Below are 20,362 nucleotides of genomic sequence, written 5' to 3'. Positions count from 1 at the left end.
CCCGTAGCCCCTGACAGAGCGGTGGGTGCTGGTGCCCCCAGCTGCAGGGAGTCGCTGCCCCCTGGACCGGGGCCAGCCATGCCAGGTGCTGGTGCCTAAGTCTTAAAGGGTGGGGCAGCCTGGCGTTTCCTGCTGCAGTGGTGAAGAAGGGGACGGCACCCCATGAAACGCTCGTACTGTACAGGGTGTTCGTGATGTGCCAGCAGTGCCAGGTTACTGATTGCTGAATATGTCAGCTCCATAAAGTAATAAGGAGTTGGTGGCCTGGTGTCTGTTCATTCCTGGAAATGGGAAGAGTGCCTATGCAGTCAAGAGGAGGTAACGCCCATCAGCCTACCTGTCCTGGTGAGCTGCTTAGGGGCTTGGGGAGCCATTTCTGCAACTGAGAGAGGGGCGACTTGCAGAGTACCTTGCATCATCACCTACAGCTCTGTTCACCTGTCCTCCTGCAGAATCGGGTTCCACAGGTCAACCCTGCTTCACCAGTGACAGGAAAAGTGAGCTAGCTCTAGATTACACACTGCCAGACCTCCTGCCAGGTTCTGTAGACATCTCATTGCCTCCCTTTTCCCTGCCCAGGACAAAGTGTGGGTACCAGTACTCCATTAGAGGGGAGGTATCGATATGAGAAAGAGAGCAGTCTATGAAAAGGTCATCGACACATCAGCTGAGTGTCCCTGTGACATCCTTTCCCTTCAAAGAAAGCAATCCTAGAACAAAAAGAGAGAGACGCTGTAGCTATGGGTGAATGGTAGATGGCTTCAGAGATTTCATGCCATTAGACCTCCAAATAGAGCCAAATAACCTGAGCTGCTTAAGACAAAACATTGACAAATAATAAGTAGGGTGGTGTGTGAGGGGTCTGTGGGGCCAGGAGACCTTTACAGCATTTTTTGCCTTAGTCTTCACTGGCAAGTGCTCGAGCCTCACTGCCCAAGCCGCAGATGGCAAATGCGGGGACTGGGAGAATGAAGAGCCACCCACTGTGGGAGAACATCAGGTTCAAGACCATCTAAGGTACCTGAAGGTGCACAAGTCCATGGGACCCGATGAGATCCATCCGTGGATCCTGAAGGAACTGGCAGATAAAGTTGCTAAGCCACTATCCATTGTATTTGAGAAGTCATGGCAGTCCGGTGAAGTTCCCACTGACTGGAAAAGGGGAAACATAACCCCCATTTTTTAAAAAGGAAAAAAGGAAGACCCGGGGAACTACAGGCCAGTCAGTCTCACCTCTGTGCCTGGGAAGATCATGGAACAGATCCTCCTGGAAGCTAGGCTCAGGCACATGGAGGACAGGGAGGTGATTTGAGACAGCCAGCATGACTTCACCAAGGGCAAGTCCTGCCTGACTAACCTAGTGGCCTTCTATGATGGAGTAACTACATCAGTGGACACGGGAAGGGCTACAGCTGTCGTCTATCTGGACCTCTGTAAGGCCTTTGACACGGTTCCCCACAACACCCTTCTCTCTAAACTGGAGAGGTATGGATTTGATGGGTGGACTGTCCGGTGGGTGAGGAATTGGTTAGATGGTCGCATCCAGAGGGTAGTGGTCAACGGCTCAATGTCCGGGTGGAGATTGGTGACGAGTGGCGTCCCGCAGGGGTTCGTATTAGGACCAGTACTGCTTAATATCTTCATCAATGACACAGGCAGTGGGATCGAGTGCACCCTCAGCAAGTTTGCAGCTGACACCAGGCTGAGTGGTGCGGTCGACATGCCAGAGGGACGAGATGCCATCCAGAGGGGCCTGGACAAGCTCGAGAAGTGGGCCTGTGTGAACCTCATGAGGTTTAACAAGGCCAAGTGCAAGGTCCTGCACCTGGGTTGGGGCAACCCCCGGTCTCAATACAGGCTGGGGGATGAAGGGATTGAGAGCAGCCCTGCCGAGAAGGACTTGGGGGTACTGGTGGATGAAAAGCTGGACATGAGCCAGCAATGTGCGCTCGCAGCCCAGAAAGCCAACTGTATCCTGGCTGCATCAAAAGAAGCGTGGCCAGCAGGTCGAGGGAGGTGATTCTGCCCCTCTACTCTGCTCTGGGAAGACCCCACCTGAAGCACTGCGTCCAGCTCTGGAGCCCTCAGCATAAGAAAGACACGGACCTGTTGGAGCGGGTCCAGAAGAGGGCCACGAAAATGATCAGGGGGATGGAACACCTCTCCTATGAAGAAAGGCTGGGAGAGTTGGGGTTGTTCAGCCTAGAGGAGAAGGCTTCGGGGAGACCTTATTGCAGCCTATCAGTACTTAAAGGGGGCTTATAAAAAAAAGATGGCGGCAGACTTTTTAGCAAGGCCTGTTGCGACAGGACAAGGGGGAGTGGCTTTAAACTAAAAGAGGGGAGATTCAGACTATATATATGGAATAATTTTTTTATGATGAGGGTGGTGAAACACTGGAACAGGTTGCCCGGAGAGGTGGCGGATGCCCCATCCCTGGAAACATTCAAGGTCAGGTTGGACGGGGCTCTGAGCAACCGGGTCTAGTGAAAGATGTCCCTGCCCACGGCAGGGGGGTTGGACTAGATGACCTTTAGAGGTCCCTTCCAACCCAAACTATTCTATGATGATTCTATGATTCTATGATTCTATGACATTGCTGCATTGTTATGCTGTCTTGCACCTACTACAGGTGTCAAGTTTCATCTGTCTCCTTGAACTCTTCTCCATGTATCTGTGGCTTTAATTCCCATTACTAATGAACAGTTCCTGTTTTTAGAGAAAGCTGCTCCTTTCAGACTGCTCCCCCTTCATGGACCCCCTTCCTTTCAGACTCCCTTCAGAGATGTCTGTTAACATGCAAATTTTCTGCAATGATTAACACCATTCTGTTTCTTCTTAGCCCAGCAGCATTTGGCCAGGGACGCTGAGAGAGCCAGTGACGTAGGCATATATATAGAGAGCTCATCAATCTCAAGGTATTTAGATTTCTCAAGGCCACATCCTCTGTTGCCACCTTTTGCAAACATAACACTGCCTTTTGACCACACCTAGGTTTTCCCTGCTGCAATAGCAAACTAGCATTAAACCACAAATATGCTAGTATCATTTTTCAGGTATTACAATCACAGATGCTTTGCATCACAGCGTGGGCGTAGCCTAGAGCACCCTGCCAGCCATACAAACTAGCCTAAGCTGGTGTTTGGAGGTGGTTTGTGCCAAAGAAAGCCCCTTCAGCACTGAGACCAGGGAAGAAGCCAAGACACAGGGCTGGAGCTGCTCTTCCTCGGATGCTCGGACAAGGTCTGCAGTGCTTTGGGAGAACTCCCTCAGTGCCTTTATGGCTGATCCACAGCCATCCTCCCTGTCTTAGCTGGGGAGCACCAACTGTATACCCTGGAGCAGGCTTGCAGTGTGCTTCTGCTCTTCTCTGCACAGTCTGGACTGGCCATGTTTAGGAGGAATGTGACCTACCCTAGACATGGGGACCTAGGCAGTGAGGCAACCTCGTGCCTAGTGCTTTCCTTGGGAAAGGAAGGAACTTCTCAGCTCATGGGCAAATGAAGGTGAAATGTACAAGTCCTCAGCCTCCAAAGGGGCTGGCAGCAGGGCCCAACCCAGCAGGGCAAACTGGCACTGCGGGTGGATTGGGCCAAATCACACCTGCCGGCAGTGAGGCCATCAGCTCCCCCAGGTGCCTCAGGAACCTAGATGCAGCCCAGCCCCTGGCCCTGGCCTCGCCCCCTCTCTCTTCCAGCAGCCCTGACTGCCCCCAATGGGGCTGCAGCCTGGAACAGTCCCCGAGTGTCTTTCTGCCATGGGGCCAGGGCCCTTGGCCATGAGAGGCTGTCTGAACCGGCCTGCTCTCCACCAGAATGTGGCCACTCTGTACACCTGCAGTGGGAAGATGTGGTCTGCCCTGAGCTGGACTCAGGACAGTTGCAGGGAGGCAGTCTGAGGATGATCGGGGAGGCCCTGGCGAACCAGGGTCCAGCCTGCCAGGGAGCTCAGGTGAGGTTTGAGCATTGCTTGGGAGTGGGAGGAGGACCCCAGGGGAAAGGGTCCATGCAAAGCTTCTTTGTACATGAGTGCTGGCACATAACCTCATTTTCCCAGGCTGTGCAGGCCTGTCAGAGGCTGGATGAGCTGACCTGCTCTGGTGGCATTACCCGTGAGGGCTGGAGGAAGGAAATACTTGGCACATGGCAAAGGGAGGCACAGGTAGGTTTCCACAAGGAGAAGTGGCCAGGGAGAGACTGTGGATTAAGAGGAGGCAGCAGCAGTGGGCTGGGAGACAATACCTTCTTGAGGTGACTGGGAGGGATTTTGCAAACCAGACTGTGAGAGGGTAGAGGAGCTCTGGAGGAGAAGGAAGGCTCAGAATGGGCAAAGTCTTGCTATTGACAGGACAGCCACGAAAGACACAGCCTCAGCAGGGTTCCAGTAGCTGGAAGGCACCTAAAAGCTGGCTAGCTAAGCTTAACAACTGGTCAGAACAAGGTTGGGGTTATGTCTTCTATATTGGCCTTCAGCCTGGGATCCCAGCACTGGGGAAGCCTTCTGAGGGGCAGAAGCCCTGATCTTCCTCGTGATTTGGCTGTCTGGCATGGGCTCTCTCGCAGTGCTGGGAGCCCAGCCCTATACCAGCCCTTTGCTTTGTCGTGTATTATCTTCCGCTAGCTTATTTGACTTGGGTCAGTGTTCTCTGAAGCTTTGCCAGAGCAAACAGGTGCTGTCAATAGGTCGTATTTCCTGGATGCCTGAAAGAAGTAGTTGGTGCTACCATAGGGTCTTCTGCACTCTAGTGCATTGCGTGGACTATGCATGCTTCAGCTCTGCTTATTGCTGTTGTTCCTCTCAACTCTAGACTAGCTGTTCTACTCCAAGCTTCAGTGTATGTGCTGATTTCTGGTTTTAGACTGCCTATGTACGTAAAGAAGGCAGAAGCTGACCAGTGAAATGAATTCAAAAGCTGAATAAATACTTTTTTTTTTCCTTACTATTTTTCTCTTTTCTATAATGTGTTGGTAAAGTATTATGTGACCTCATTCTTAGAGCCTTATTTACATAAGCGTCTTTCTCTCCTGTTTTCCCATTTTCCCATTCCCCCACCGCTTGAGATACTAGAGTGCTATAGTACAATGAAGCCAATAAATGAGTGTTGCCATTGCACTATTTTGTAAGACATGGGAACATGGTCCAGTAAGGTTCTTCCTGGGTTATGGATCCCTACTTCCTGCTATTGAACAGACAGCTCTAGGGTAGAGCTGTCTCACTTGTCCAGCCATGGTAGAATACCTTTTTATGTCATTCCATAAGAAAATGAAAAGGCAGAGAAACAAAAATAAAATCAATTAGTACACAGGTTGGTAGTAAGGAAATAGTAATATTAACTCAAGTAATGGAAAGGGAGGTGATATTGGAGACCAGCCAGGAAATGGATTAATGTCAGGCAGATATGGCCAAGATGTTTGTTTACTAATGCAAGGAATCAGCAGTAAAACAGAGGAACTACAACTCCTGATACTGGTCGTAGAGTGGGAGAAACTTACAGACTGCCATAGATTGGCAATGATGAAATGGAACATATGTATTCAAAGCCATGCATTGTTCATGAAGGGTAGAAACACCAGTAAAAGTCATGTGACAAGTAAGTAATGATGGGGGGGAAAACCACAATTGCTTGTCTGAAAATCTCTTTGTAGAGAACTTAAAAGAAAGCACGATGGAAGGGGTCTTATTGGCCCTGTGTGATCACATACACAGATCTCCATGGTATTAGAATAATAAATACAGTGAGGGACTGTGTGATTATGGAAGACTCTCAGCTTTTCAGGTAGAGACTGGAAAACAAACATTACTACTAATAATAAGAATCAGTTGTTCCTGATGTGATGGGTAAATTTGTTCACTGTATTAGTGAGCTAATAAGAAGTGACACTACTTTAAAATTGTTTTGGCAAGCACTCATCATCTTGTAGAAGAGTCATGGAAAATAACCTTCAATCATGTGAACACAAACCGGATCAGTTTAAGTTATGGAGAGAGAAACAAAGGTCAGGGGAAGTGAGGAGCACAAATACTAGTATGTGGATAAAGCTTGTAACTTTCCTAGACTGTAATGTATTTTCATGTTCAACTCTGTAGTCTGGAATGAGGGGAATCGTTGTTTGCACTCAGCAATGGTGATTTCATGGTACTTGCCAATGGCTTGTGATCTACCTAAATGTCTTCTGCTACATCCTCAATAGCAACATACATTGGTTCTATTTTCTTTCTTTTCTTTCTACAGAACTAGGACAAAATGGTTCAGTTAAAAACTATGCTCTGTTGCCTGGAGGTTGAGCATGTTTCATTATGACTTTCATGCTGCCTACCACATACCACTCTCTAGTTCCTGCTGGCTGTATTTATAGCTCATTTGTTTTCACTGCATACTGGAGTCCTCAAGTCTGCATACATGTTTTGTAGTGTTTTGTTCCTTTCCCAAACTGTTTAGCTGTCCTTCTCCTTGAATGCATCTGTCTAAGGCAAGATCCATTTCACTCAAGTCTTGCTGCTGCCATCTGAAATCACAAAATCATGGAGTAATTTTGGTTGAAAGGGACCTCTGGAGCCTTATGGTCCAACCCCCTATTTACAACAGGGTCGATTAGAGCAGGGGCCTTGTCCAGCTGGGTTTTAATATCTCCAAGAATGGAGATCCTACGGCCTGTCTGGTCTCCTGTTCCAGGGTTTGACACACACACACCCCCCCCCCATTGTGAAAAATTGTCGTCTTATGTTGAGTCTCTCATCCTGTGCCTGTGCACCTCTGAGAAGTGTCTGGATCCAGCCTCTCTGCGCCCTCCTGTTAGGTAGCATCAAACAGCAATAAGGCCTTCCTTTTGCCTTCTCTTCTCCCAGCTAAACGGATCCCACCTCCTCAGCCTCTCCTCGCATCTTGTGTGCCTACCTCTGACTAGTTTTGTGGCCTCTTCTGGGCTCACTCCACTGAACCAATGTCTGTCTTTTACTGGACCTAGTATTCCAGATGCAGTCTCCCCTAAGACAGGGGAAGGCAACCTTCTGTTGTCTGCAAACTTGTCAAGAGTGCACTCTGTCCTATTGCCCATGTCATTGATAAACACATTAAACAGTATGTCCACAAAGATCTCTTTAATTTGGAAAGCTGTACCATCTCCAGAGTGATATATAAATGCTGTCTTTAACAGAGGCATTAATTACCACTTCTGCTGCTTGTTTTTTTTGTGAAAACAATTACATTTTTATCTTTCTGCCACTTCATTTTGTGCAGGGACACTCAGGAAACAAACATTTTAATTTGCTTTGATATTCTAGGCTCCACTGTTTCTTCTTCTTTTTTTTTTTTTCTTCTCCTCCTTTCCCACAGTAAAAGTGGAAAAAATAATTTCTTCATCTGAAGAATATTTTAAACCTATTGCTATGCATAACCTCAGGTGTTGTTTCCATACATGTAAAGGTTTTCACATGGAAATTCAGTTACCCATTTTATCTATAACGTGTCTTGCAAATCTGCAGTTTCTAGCTATTGGCTTTATGTGTTAATCACACTCTCTTCTTTGCTGTTGGTCTTACCAATCTCTCTGCTCCAGTGTGTTTCATAAAGCATTTGCTGAATGACAAAAAAAAAGTTCCTTGCTTGTAAGGGTAACTTAGCTGTTTTGTAAAAGAACTGTTTACAGAGATAGTGCAACTGCAAGCATGGTGGGGGAGGGAGGGAGTCAGCCGCCATCCTTACTCTTGCCGACTGCAACTTTGGGTCCTCCTGTGCCAATTCAGGCAAGTTTGTTTATCTCAAACTGCTTCTAAATCAAAATATAACTTTAAAACTTATCTCAAACACAAGGGAAAGGCCATAGCAATGTGAGTTCAGGAGCACACCAGCCTGCCCTTGGAGAGATGTCTCATATAGGACATCATATCAGTCATTTGTCTCATCTTTCCTTGTTCTGGAGGCCACATGGGGCAAGATCTGCTCTGGCTTAGGAAGAACTTGCTCTGATTGGAATTTAGCATAGACATTGTACCTCTGCTCCTATGCATTCTGGTGCTTGCATGACTGCTGCATTTCCTTTCCATCCTCTATGAATGATGATTTCTAAAACAACCAGAGTGACTGTATACAGCATGCATGCCAAAAAAGCTCTTTCCGAAAGCCAGAGTTCTGCTCTGTTGCCTTCATCCCTATGAAAGTGATGAGCAATTGACATACAGACTTCTTTCTGAAGATTACTGTCAAGTTTCTTTTCTGCAAGGAGCAGGGTTTTCCCTGTGCATTTCAAAACACAACAACGCAGCAGTACTCAAAATCCAGTGATCAGTACAGGAGATCATGCACAGCCCTTGTGTGAGTAGCCCCATTGTCGCTTTCTGTCACACTCAATCTTGCAGAGCCTTAAACTTCCATCTTTCCTCTACAGTTTCAGTGGTGCCAGCTAGAAAACACCTAAACTCCCTCTGCTTTGAAAGGGAGATCTCTTTCTGTGGCAAGCATTCACCAGTGCATAGTCACTGCATTGACTCTTATGGCAGCTCCCCGATGTCACCTTTGGGATGCAGGAAATGTGAGCCATCCTGTCACACACCTCTTTCAGGTGTATTGCGACACCAGGAACTAACTGATTCCTCTAAATAAATATTAACAAATGCATGAGACTTGTAGTCTCCTAAATCTGCCTTTCTGCCAGGAAGGCAAGAAAAAGTGGCAACGTATCAGTCCTTGTGTTGAGAGTCTGAATGTTTTTCTAAGGTTGAAGTTGTGATCTGAGCCAGACAGGACATTGCAAGATAGTAAACTTCCCTTCACATTTTAGACGAGAATGCCCCTCTCATCTCTGCCTGGAATCCTGTCAGTGAATAAACATTGCTGTCTCCAAAGGAGAGTGCTCCCAAGGGCAGGGCTCATGAGACAGACGAGTTGTATTGAAGAAGAGGGGAGAACGATGCAGAACATACGAAGGCCTTTCATCAACCTGAGTCCCCTTGTATGTTGCACAGGGTTGTGATCTATCTTGCATGTGACAGATGGCTCCAGGGTTAATATTCCTCCTCTGACTTAGTTGTGCGGTCTCCCTTTGCAATCGGTGGAAAGAGATGGAGACTTCTGCAGCATGATTCCCATGAGCTGCTTTAGATACCAACCTGGTATAAGATGCGTTGTGTTCTACAGGGCATATAAGAGCAGATGTATAGCTGTATAGCTTAAAGACTGTGAATAGGGAGAAATTACTCATTGTCTTTCTTGATTAAAAAAAATGGTATTACCAAATACAGTTTTTATATGCCAGGTTCAAAACTGAGGGAAGTAGTTCTCACAACATGCAGCTGAACATATTCTCATTGCTAGGGAATACTGTTGATGCCAAAAGTATCTGAGTTCAAAACATGATTGGACAAGTGAATAGGAAAAAAAAAACTAGGTGCTGTGAAATGCAAAGACAAGCTTGATCTCAACTGATTTTAGACAGCTTCAGTGCAGATGTCTACTCACAAACATCACGCCCTGCTCTTGTCACAGCTAACAGAAAGAAACAAGAACTTCTAGGGCATCACTCACCACTCACTAGCTTATTTTGGATACCTACATTCAGAGAGGTGAATCATACACTCCAGAGCCCGCTGCAGGCCAGGAGAGCGCCTAGGGAGGAAACGTGCCTCTTGTTCTCTTCCCTGGGCAGATGCTCTTGATGATGGCAAAAGACAGGGTATGGGTTTGGTCAAACCTTTCAGCTGCACTGGTTCTACTGCTCTAGGTATGCCTGTTTCTCTCATCAGACTATCAAAGACATGCCCTCGGGGAAGGAGTCTTCTCCAGTGTCAGCACTGAGGAGTTACCTCTAGTCCATACCTCTGACATTACTCCTCAGCCTACTCCCGTTGCTGCTGCACCAGGTCGGTGTGCTCTGTGTATGTGTGCTGGGGAGCACAGCACACGTTGCTTGCTTCTTCAGGGTATAAGAAATGGAAAGTTTGGCTGCATGGGCAGTTCATAGGGCTCACTAGTCTCCAAGTCCCCAGAAAACACCTTTAACCATGAAAGGAGGGTAGAAAGCAGAAATGTGATCAGCCATCGTGTGAGGTGGAAGCAAGGTGTACAAGGCCAGGTGATATGGAGCCGACTGCCATTAAGAAAAGGCTGACTGCCATATGCTTCTGCTTTGCTTCATAAAGCTTATGAGTCAGACATACAGGGAGAATGATGTCTGTTATTCAGGAGCCAGAGGATTCCTCCTTCACTTTCCACAATGTACAGGTCTCAGGAAATACAGTGTGCCATAACAGTGTGCTCTCTCAAGCTTCATCTCCAAGGAAGAGTACATTCTCCTCTTCTGTGCAACTGCTCATGCCACAGAGGCTGCCTTCTGGAAAGCTCAGCCAAGTAGTTAGAACTTGGTATCTGTGCAACTGAAAAAATCCGCTTGGCCCTGTGACTAGAGGACTCTACAGCAGTGTTCAGTGCTGTCATAAAGCCTGAATATTGGTGCCAGAGAACCAGCATGTCTTGGGCAAACTACATACAGGTGAAACAGGAGTTTTCATACATCTCTATTCATGCAACTGTTGGTCAGGGAGGAATAAGGCTTCAGGAAGAGCTGCTCAAGTGATGTGACCTTTACAAACCAGCTTTGTAACACTTCATGACATACAAGTAAATCCTTCCTACAAATGGTGTCAGTGCAGGGCATAGGAACATGTAGCTGAAATCCAGGTTGCACAGAACACTGCATGGTTCTCTCTGCAGGGCTCTACCTGGACCTCTGCCAGCTTCTCACCTTCTTTCCCAGCCCAGGGTTACCAGGGCTTGACCATCTGTGTTTGCAATGCAGCAAGTGAAAGGGAACATGACCTTCCCCATTCAGGTTGTCCCTCCTGCTGGAAGGACCAGTGTTACGCAGATTTTTTGCTTCTGCTGCCTCCTATACTCCACTTGCCCTCAGAGTGGCTCAGTGAGATCGTTGGGGACAGGGGACACCATCAAGAGAAGGTCTACACCTCTCCAGGCAGCGTGACAGAAACAATGAGACCTGGAATAGGAATGACCCAAAGTGATTGTCTGTGCATGGTCACAGAATACCATGCATTTCTCTTGAGCCCAGCGCTGCCCTGCTTCACTACCTTACCTGGCACAGCCCCATTGCAGCTCCAGCACCCTTGTGAATCATTAACAGGCCAAGTCCAGCTGCTCCTTTCACAGATTCTCCTTTCACACAATTTTCTTTCCCAGGCCCCAAATGTTTAACTCAAGCAAGGCACAGACAGAAAAGAGTCAAAAAGACTTTACGTGAATCTGCATCTGCTGACAACATGGCAAGCAGCCAGAGCAATGGTAGGCAAATATGCCCTATCTCTACACTCCTGGTGGGCAAGCTGGTCCTCCTTGCAACAAGGGTTCCTGTTTGTCCTTTGCTCTGACACTCCACAGACATCCCTGTTCCTCCTTTTACGGAGAGCCATCTCTTTTGGGGCTTGCAATGGAACTTAACGTAAAAGCACCTCTCAGTCTCCATTAATTTCCTGGCCCTTCTTCTTTACTAGCAGTGTTTGGTCATTCGTGCCCCTGCAAGAAACTGCCATTCCCATGCTTTGCTGCTTAGTGCAGGGTGGAGTTTTCTAGTTTAAGGCTGGTCAAAGTAGGCGGGCACTGTAGAGTCTTAAAGCTGGGACATACACAAATGAAGGAGACAGGAGGGAGCAGGAAGAGGTATACGTAAGAGCTGAGTACATGTATATATGAGAGCCCGGCATGAAGGCGGAGTGCCAGTACATGAATGCACAGCTGTTCGTGTGGCTGCCTGGAGGAGTGTGTACCACAGCAGTATACGTGTGTGAGGGCAACTTTGCTTGAACCAGGTCTGGTGGTGCTTCAAGAGAACTTATTAAGGTGAGATTTTCCAACGATTTCTTGGTATCTGGTGTGGATGCTCTGGTGCCCAGAACTGTATTCACTGCTCATGCTCAGCAGCCTGAACTAGGAGATAATTTTTATAAAACACTGTAAACATATGGATGCCAGTAAATTGCTACATGATTCCTCCTGCAGACAGAAGCTGTTGGTCTGACTTAAGAGGGTAGTTCTTGCTTCTCCAGACTGTCTTCTCAGTGCCCCTTCTCAGCATTTCCCACTAGTGACAGTCATGCCATCTGTTCTCCTCTGAATGGGCAGATGCTACTTCTAATTCTGCAGAAGCTGATCAGGCCAAATTGAAGAAGGATTTGATAAAACTACGAGCAACCATCAGTGCCATTAAAGACCAGTGTCGGACTTCCCTGGCACCAGATCCTCTTTGCTACACTACTGCCGCTACAGCACTGAGGGATCTGCCCAGGTCTGGAGAGCTCCCCCAGACTTGCAGAGCACTCAGCCACAGTCTGCATAGCGTGAGGTATTTTGGGCTGCACTGTCACCTCCCCCTCAGACATGCACAGGTTCAACAACCCTGTACTCTGGGGACGTGCCACCCATGTTCAGAGTGTGTTTGGTGGGTATGTCTCCCTGGGGCTGCTTGCTGCTTTCTGTAATGCTCTTTCTTTGCCAGGATCAAGCTTTTCCAAGGCCACTGTGTGTTTCTGGAAAAGCTTAAAACTCTGTTCATTTTTTTGGAGACTCTAGCTGCTCAGGCAGGCAGATCCCAGTTCTTTACATTCTTGTACGTGTGCTGTGGGAGACTCTAACATGGTGACACTGTATTGTTGGATTGTTGTATTTTTCAGTAGTTTCTGTTCTTCATCCTTAGTGCCTTGAGATTCTTCCTGTTCTTTCTGCTCTCAGCCAAATCCTGGCTCATCTCTCTGCGAGCAGACAGTAACAGTGTGCCCCTTTTTGTTCTGCAGCTGAGATTGTCTTAATCATTCTGGGCTGATCTTTACTCTGCAGCTCTGCAAGGGCTTCATATTTCACTTTTGCAACATGAAATGAACTGAATCATTTGTGACTCTCAATGTTTGCTGTAGGGAAAATGTGGTTAAGCTTGAGACCTTAGTTTTGGAACATCCCAGCTGCCATGATCGAGAGATACAGTGGTGAAAAAGAAGGTTATGTAATTAGTATTTCTTTCATATTAGGAAATGCCTAATAGAACCTCTACCACTCTTTGCTGCTTCTCTGTTCCACTTTACCAGGCACACACAACTCATTTCAGTCCTTCTCCTCTCCCTGTGGGACAGACTGGTCAGGGCAACAATCATCACTACTGCTTGTATAACAGTGGAGAACCTGTTGAGGCTGTGGCCTCACATAAGGCCATTTCTCAGGCAAACACCAAGAGCAGTCACAGGGATGGTCTGCATACTCTCTGAAATGTCTAAAACATCCAGCTGTCCTGCCCTGGTTTGATTCAAGATAAAAGCACACCCTTGCTTCCCCAAAAAACTGAATTAATTCTCTTTTACTCAGACTATTCACACACTGGTTTCCAAAGAAATAATGATTTCTGTGGTTTTAAATCTGCCTGGGTATCTTAATGCCAATGTTCACATCTGCTCAACTCAATTAAGAGCTTCTGGCTATAGTCCAGGAATTCTGTCGGGAGTTAGAATAATGATATTAATGGTGCCAGACGGAAGTGATAACATCAAAGTTCATTTAGAAGCCAGGACTTTTGGTAAACACTGCTGTATTCATTTGCAAGGAGGAAGCTGATATATGACTTATTTTTACAACAGTCTTTGTTTGCAGCTCTTCCTAGGCTTGGTCCGAATGTTGACCTGAATCAGCTTCTTGTCAGACCTGAACGCTACAGTCTATTTGTATAACTGAAAAAATCAGCGGGCTTCTTGTCCAGGAGACCAGAAGCATGTGGACCCTCACTAAATGCACAGCCCCATCCTTGCAAGACACTACTAAACTAAAATTGATATTGTGGTAGCACTTACTGGCAACAACCAGGCTTACCCATTGGGCTGGGTATTGTCCTGGCTCTGAGAAATTGTAATTGCTGCCTTATAAACCCTAAGCTCAAAACGAATGCACAGCAGGTAGATTAGCTAAACCAACCAATTTATGCATATATGCTGGAGGGAAAGATGAGTAATGTTCCTAGTTGGTTAGCAGCAGTGACTGTACCTGGAAATCTAAACATCAGCGCTACAGGAACTGACATAGTGGGAGTAGTCACCTCCATGCAAATTAGTCTGAAAGTTTCGCTGCAGAGGGAAATTGAGGCAGGGCATAAGGAGGCAGGTTAGGGAAATTTTGACTGGGAACATCCACGCATCACCATGGACCCAGAAGATAACATGGTAAGCACATCGTGGGGAAGAAGTGTCTGCATTGAAGCCAGTTGGGGCACACTTTATACCTCTGCTGCTTTAGTAGGGAGGCAGCTGCTCTGCATGGGCATGGCTGCCTGAATTCAGTGCAATTGTGGGCTGCACAAAAGCAGTGTACAAAGCTGAGGACCTGGGCTCCAGTGCTGCTCTGTCCAGGAGAACTTCCAGCTTGCCCTGCAGCCCTGAAGGCCCTGCTCTCTCTATCCTGTCTGGCTGTGGAAGCACCTGGAAGGACTGACCATGACTGAGAACCAGTAAGGTTTTTTAAATTTTAGTTCATCTTGGGAAATGTAAAGCAGTTGCACTGGCCAGAGAGGCCTGCCTCCACTGCAGCACAGCTAAACTGCCAGCCTGGCACGTGGTGACAGGGGATCACATCATACTGTGTGGACTTCTGTGCTATCTGAGGAGCCTGTCCCCAGGGGCGGCCAGTGCTGCGTGCACCCGCCTATATTCAAGGCACAACCAGGCATGGTTCGGGGAGGGGAGGAGAGCGCACAAGAGAGAAGTTGGCAGAGCATGCTTTAATGTACTTTTTTAAAATTTAGTGACTCCTTTCTGCCTCAGATCCCATCCCTGATGGTGTACTTCCTGCAGATTCCTGTGCCAGCTAGTACTCAGGCTATGAATTGTCCCCAGGCAGCACAATGGACGTTTTCCAATAATGAAGTCATCCTCAACAGGCAGAATAGAAGTTTAGTGTGAGAAACAAGGAGCCAGCTTTGGGCAGACCTTTGAGTTGGACTAACACATTGTGTTGTACCTCTTCTCATAAAAGACCCACAGGATGAGTGGGGTTGGAGGCAGGGGTAGCAGGAAACAGTCTTTAAAAAGGAGTTAGGCTAAGAAAGGGATTAGTTGTAGGTGAGCCTGCCTACACAAAGATGGATGAGATAAACCCTTGTGGGCCTTTCTAGCAAAATTGCCTATGGTGCTCTGATTGTGAAGGAGATATTGTTGTGCTTGGATTTATTACAGTGCCAAATTACTTCCTTTGTGTGCTGGTTTTGGCTGGGGTAGAGTTAATTTTCTTCATAGTAGCTAGTACGGGGCTATGTTTTGGATTTGTGCTGAAAACAGTGTTGATAACACAGGGATGTTTTAGTTACTGCTGAGCAGTGCTTACACAGACTCAAGGACTTTTCTGCCTCTCACACCACCCCGCCAGCGAGCAGGCAGGGGGTGCACAAGAAGTTGGGAGGGGACACAGCCGGGACAGCTGACCCCAACTGACCAAAGGGATATCCCACACCATATGACATCATGCTCAGCATATATAAAGCTGGGGGAAGAAAAAGGAAGGGGGGGACGTTCAGAGTGATGGCGTTTGTCTTCCCAAGTCACCATTATGCATGATAGAGCCCTGCTTTCCTGGAGATGGCTGAACACCTGCCTGCCGGTAGGAAGTAGTGAATGAATTCCTTGTTTTGCTTTGCTTGTGCGCACGGCTTTTGCTTTACCTATTAAACTGCCTTTATCTCAACCCATGAGTTTTCTTACTTTTACCCTTCCGATTCTCTCCCTCATCCTGTTGGGGGGAGTGAGCAAGCAGCTGCGTGGTGCTTAGTTGCCGGCTGGGGTTAAACCATGACACTTTGGTATGTGAGTTTTTGCCTGTGATGACAATAAATGTTTCCTGAAATTCCAAAAAGAATATAAGCAAAAGAAATTGAAACCTACATTGTATTTTTACAGCATTCTGGCATAAAAATAATTGTAAACGGTCGTCAGAGCAGGAGCTTAAAAGTAACAATGTGGAACTGTTGAATTCTCCACAAAAACTGTTTGTTCCATCTTTCCTCCATAAAAATTGCCGGGATCATGTCTGCAGGGATTGTGTACACTAAGTACACATTTGTGTGTACTGACTTATTTCAATACACTGAACTAACTCTTAAACTTTGATAAAAGTGCAGACAAGCTTTTCGGTGATCTTCTAAGACTGCATTAGAATGGCTTACTGATAAACAGTGTTTTTGTTACAGAAAGCCTTCAGCCCTGCAGTATTTATGTCCTTTCCAAAGACACCTTGTGCTGTGGTTGTCACAGTATCACTGGTAGTGTGGCAGCTTTCCAAAACACTGAGCCTGCAGAGGGATTGGCAGGAGCCTGATGCACCACATCCTGCCTTCATGATCCTGTGATGCTGAACTTCCTCTGTCTCTGCAGGTCCCTTGCAACCATGACGACGTCTAGAAACGTGAAGATGCTCCTGATTCTGGCAGTTCTGTCCTTCCTTCTGATCCACTTCTACTTCCTACCCTGCAGCAACAATGCCTCCATGGAAGAAAAACCTTCTCCAGTCCACATCCTCATTCTCTCCTCCTGGCGGTCAGGATCTTCCTTCACTGGACAAATCTTCAGCCAGCACCCCAGCGTCTTCTACCTGATGGAGCCCGCATGGCACGTGTGGGTTACAATGTACCAGAACAGTGCCAAAGTCTTACACATGGCAGTGCGGGACCTAGTCAGGTCGGTCTTTCTGTGTGACATGTCTGTATTTGATGCTTACATGCCTAGCCAGAAGAAAAAGTCTGATTTATTTCAGTGGGAAACAAGCCGAGCCTTGTGCTCCCCCCCTGCCTGTGACTTGTTCAGTCGCAGTGACATAATCACTGCAGGCAATTGCAGAACAATCTGTGGCAAGTACCCATTCAGCAAGGTGGAGGAAGCTTGTAAAACCTACAGCCATGTTGCCATCAAGGAGGTTCGGTTCTTTGACCTGAAAGTTCTTTACCCCCTTCTCACTGATCCGTCCCTGAACCTCAAAATCATTCACTTGGTACGTGATCCTCGGGCTGTGTTCAGGTCCCGAGAGAATACCATGGCAGACCTGAAACGTGATAGTAACATTGTTGTGGGGTCCCAGAGGACAAAGGGAGAAATGGAGCCCTACAACACAATGCAAGTAATCTGCAAAAGCCACGTTGAGATTTACAATGCAGGCAGGCAGGCCATTCCCAGCTTCCTGAAAGACCGCTACCTTCTGGTTCGCTATGAAGACATTGTCAGAGACCCACTAGCAAGGGCTGCTCAGATGTACAGGTTTGCAGAACTCCATTTCACACCAGAACTTCAGAAGTGGTTGCACAACATCACCCATGGGAAGGGGCAAGGAGCACAGGCCTTCGATATTGGGTCCAGAGATGCGCTGAGAGTATCCCAGGCCTGGAGGAAGACCCTTCCCTTCCAGAAAATAGAAAAAGTGCAAAATGTGTGCAAGGATGCAATGGACTTGCTGGGCTACCGGCTTATTCAGTCCGAAGAAGAGCAAAAAAATATGTCGCTGGATCTTTTGTTTGCCCAGAACTCCTCTGAGTAACAAATTCTGAAGGCAGAAAAGCTGCTCTCTGCACCTACTCTCTGAAGGCTGCAGAGTGGAGAACTGTTTACTAGAGCAAAAGAGGACAGAGGTGCATGCATATGTGTGTAAGAGTGCATGCATGGATGTGCTATGCAAGGACAAGTAACACAGGAACCCCGACTGCACTCATGAGAGCTTTCTCAGCAGCACAGGGTCACTCTCCAAGGCCCCTGGAGGCTCAGCCACAATGCAGGCTGAAGTAATGCAAGCCCGTTTTCCAAATTAAGTCCATGGTTTACGTGAAAGAGGAAGTATGTGTAGGTTGGAGCAAACAGAATGCCAAAGGAGTGGGACCAGATAGCAGAGCTCAAACCCCTCACAGACCACAGCTACATACTAGTGAAACCGTATGGAGCAATTGCACTGCAAAGGAAGAGGAGATATAAATGGAAGCTGAATAAAGAGGACATTATTTGTCATGCTGCCACCCAGGGTATGTAATGCCAGAAGAGACACAAGGATGACCAGACACTGGTTTCTGGAAAGATCCTTTTTTCGGATTGGTTGAGTTTTAAAGCCCAGTTTTTCTTTTGCTCCATTCCTGTGCCTGGGCATCCAGCCTTGGCAGCAATGTTGGGGAAATGTTTGTGTTCACTTAGTATATAATGGGAAAAGGGAATAAACCAGCTATAGTTGAAAATAAAAACTCCTGGGTTTGCATATGGGTATCCATTTCTGGGACTATGTGAATCCATTTATTTTTTAGCTGAAATAATTCTGTCTTCTAGCTTTCAAAACCAAGAATAGTTGTTCCCCTGGGAGCTCTCACAGTCCACGTATGTGACTGAGAAGAATTCATGCTAAGGTTGAGACTGTAAAGACAAGGTAAGGACACAGATTCCATTGGTATAAATACTGGAACTGGGAAGATAGGTTTGTGGCAGTGGACTGAAGAAGCCGAGAGGAGAATGGGAAGTTATCCTACTGAATTATTTGGTGAGAGTATTTCCTGTCTTAGAGCACAACAAAATTATGTTTAATAGGCTATGCCATTCTCCACCATCTTCGATGCCATTCTCCCACCTCCAATGGGAATATGTAGCTCAAACCTGAACAACAGAATTATTTTTACCTGGTTTTAACAGTGTTCATAAGACAAGGAGAAAAGCTTGTTACCAGACTTAGGGAGTGAAATGCCTACAAATACCTCCTTCTAAACATCCTCTTTCATGTGTGAATTGCAGAGTCCCTTTAACATGCATCTATTTAACAGTGCATTCAGATATTGCTCCAGAGCTGGAATATTTCCACTCCCCGGAGACAGCAAGGCAGCTGTCCTAAGCAGGATCACAAGCATCAACAAGGGATGAGGCTCAATTCTGAGGATGTGCATCCTTGGGCAAAGGTGATCAGGGCAAGGCTGGGCATTGAAAGTGATCTGAGGAGGCTCCAGGCAAGATCAGAGTGTTCAGGGCCATGGGAAGCTGTGTCCCTCCACCACCACCCCCTCCCACACACACACACACACACATCCCCAGTTCACTGCTCCTCCTCCCGGTGGGCTCCTCTTCCCTATCTGCCCTGGCTGCAGCCCCTTGCCCCAAGGCCCTGTTCACTTTTTCGGTCAGCTGCCCTCCTCATGCCAGTGTAGCTCTAGTGAGGAGCGCTCATATTAAACTTGCCAGAAGGGCATTAGATGCCCACTATAGAAAAGTGACAACGTCTACCTGGAGGACTAGACCTCATTTGCATGTTATTAAAAAGTTGCAATATCTTCATAAAAAGAGAAACAAATACTGCTGAATTTTAAAATTAGGGGATATAGTGACTGTGTTCATATTTGAAGGTGTACAGGCAAGAAACAGTGTCCAGCCTCTACCTATTGTGTGTGTTTGAAGGGTGACAGAGAAGGACTCGCCCTAACTGAATGGCAGTCTCTAATAGTAGGAAGAAGGCTCTTCCGACAAATTCACAGCAGCTGGGTTGGTTGGGTTTTTTGTACTGGAGAATTAATGAGGGTTTTGTTATGTGCCGATTCTGCTGAGGAAAGTAGGGAAAGTAACCTTACAGACAGACACTGAGCAGTTATGTTGGTTAGCAAGAGAAAGTAGCTGCTAGCTAAAGAGTGGACCTGTGGAATGAACCAGTGAGCCACCCCCAGTTAACAGTCAGCTCTGAGACCACAAAGAGTAGCACCCTAGAGAAGTGGAAGAGCTTCCCAGCTCAGAAGCAGCTCTGTAGTCACCTTCACTGGGGTAGGTATCAGCATTCCAGATCCTGTGTGTCCCTTTGGGGTAAAAGACCATCCTGCAGCAGTTACAAAGAGAGTTGCAGGATGAATTGTGCAACAGCAAGGAGTGAGTAGGGGAGGTTAGCTGCCCAGCAAGGCAGCTCTAGATGCGTAATTGGTCAGCAGTGGGAAAGACCATATAGGCAGGAGGGAGGAGCCTTTCTTTCAATTTCTGTTACATTCAGTATTGTTGTTAATTATTTAGATTTCACAGGCTGGTGTTTTGTTGCAGCATTTCTCTTATCCATGAAATTCTATTTCTTCAAATGCCCCTGTGCACACTCATGCCGTCGAAGGGGTGGGTGGGCAGGGGCTGACCTCAGCGTGTCACCCTGTTAGCAGGGTTTTCCTGGTTTCTGGGTGCAGGACTAGATGAATGTCAGTGTTTCTGAAGGAGCCCTTTGAAATTGAATCCGGACATTCTCTTACCACTAAACAGGGCCTAGCACACTGAATTATTCAGATGCATTACTAAGTCTGTATACCATACAAGCTGAATTTCTCCTATAGCTGCTGGTGATTCCTTCAGCACAAAG

The 20,362-nt window shown here is 47.0% G+C and overlaps 1 protein-coding gene across 2 annotated transcripts; it reads left to right on the top strand.

Annotated features, from left to right (window-relative positions):
- Window positions 1-4,104: 4,104 nt before the first annotated feature.
- Window positions 4,105-18,251, top strand: CHST4 (carbohydrate sulfotransferase 4). Of its 2 annotated transcripts, none has more exons than XM_076348822.1 (2): window positions 4,105-4,161; window positions 16,402-18,251. In XM_076348822.1, the coding sequence occupies exon 2, from the start codon at window positions 16,415-16,417 to the stop codon at window positions 17,552-17,554; it is 1,140 nt and encodes a 379-aa protein (XP_076204937.1). In that variant the 5' UTR covers window positions 4,105-4,161; window positions 16,402-16,414; the 3' UTR covers window positions 17,555-18,251. The 2 variants fall into 2 exon arrangements, with proteins under 2 accessions (XP_076204937.1, XP_076204936.1); XM_076348821.1 differs by lacking the exon at window positions 4,105-4,161 and adding an exon at window positions 11,733-11,845.
- The last annotated feature ends 2,111 nt before the right edge of the window (window positions 18,252-20,362 follow it).

The sequence above is a fragment of the Aptenodytes patagonicus genome, chromosome 11 (assembly GCF_965638725.1).
Source record: "Aptenodytes patagonicus chromosome 11, bAptPat1.pri.cur, whole genome shotgun sequence".
Classification (NCBI taxonomy): domain Eukaryota; kingdom Metazoa; phylum Chordata; class Aves; order Sphenisciformes; family Spheniscidae; genus Aptenodytes; species Aptenodytes patagonicus.
This window is presented reverse-complemented; position numbering and strand designations above follow the sequence as displayed.

Bases quoted from the DNA above. Each gene is read 5' to 3' on its own strand.
- CHST4 (XM_076348821.1), top strand. From the start codon at position 11,733: ATGCACAGCTGTTCGTGTGGCTGCCTGGAGGAGTGTGTACCACAGCAG. The intron at 11,846-16,401 runs GTGAGATTTTCC...CTGTCTCTGCAG, and splicing joins CTTCAAGAGAACTTATTAAG to GTCCCTTGCAACCATGACGA.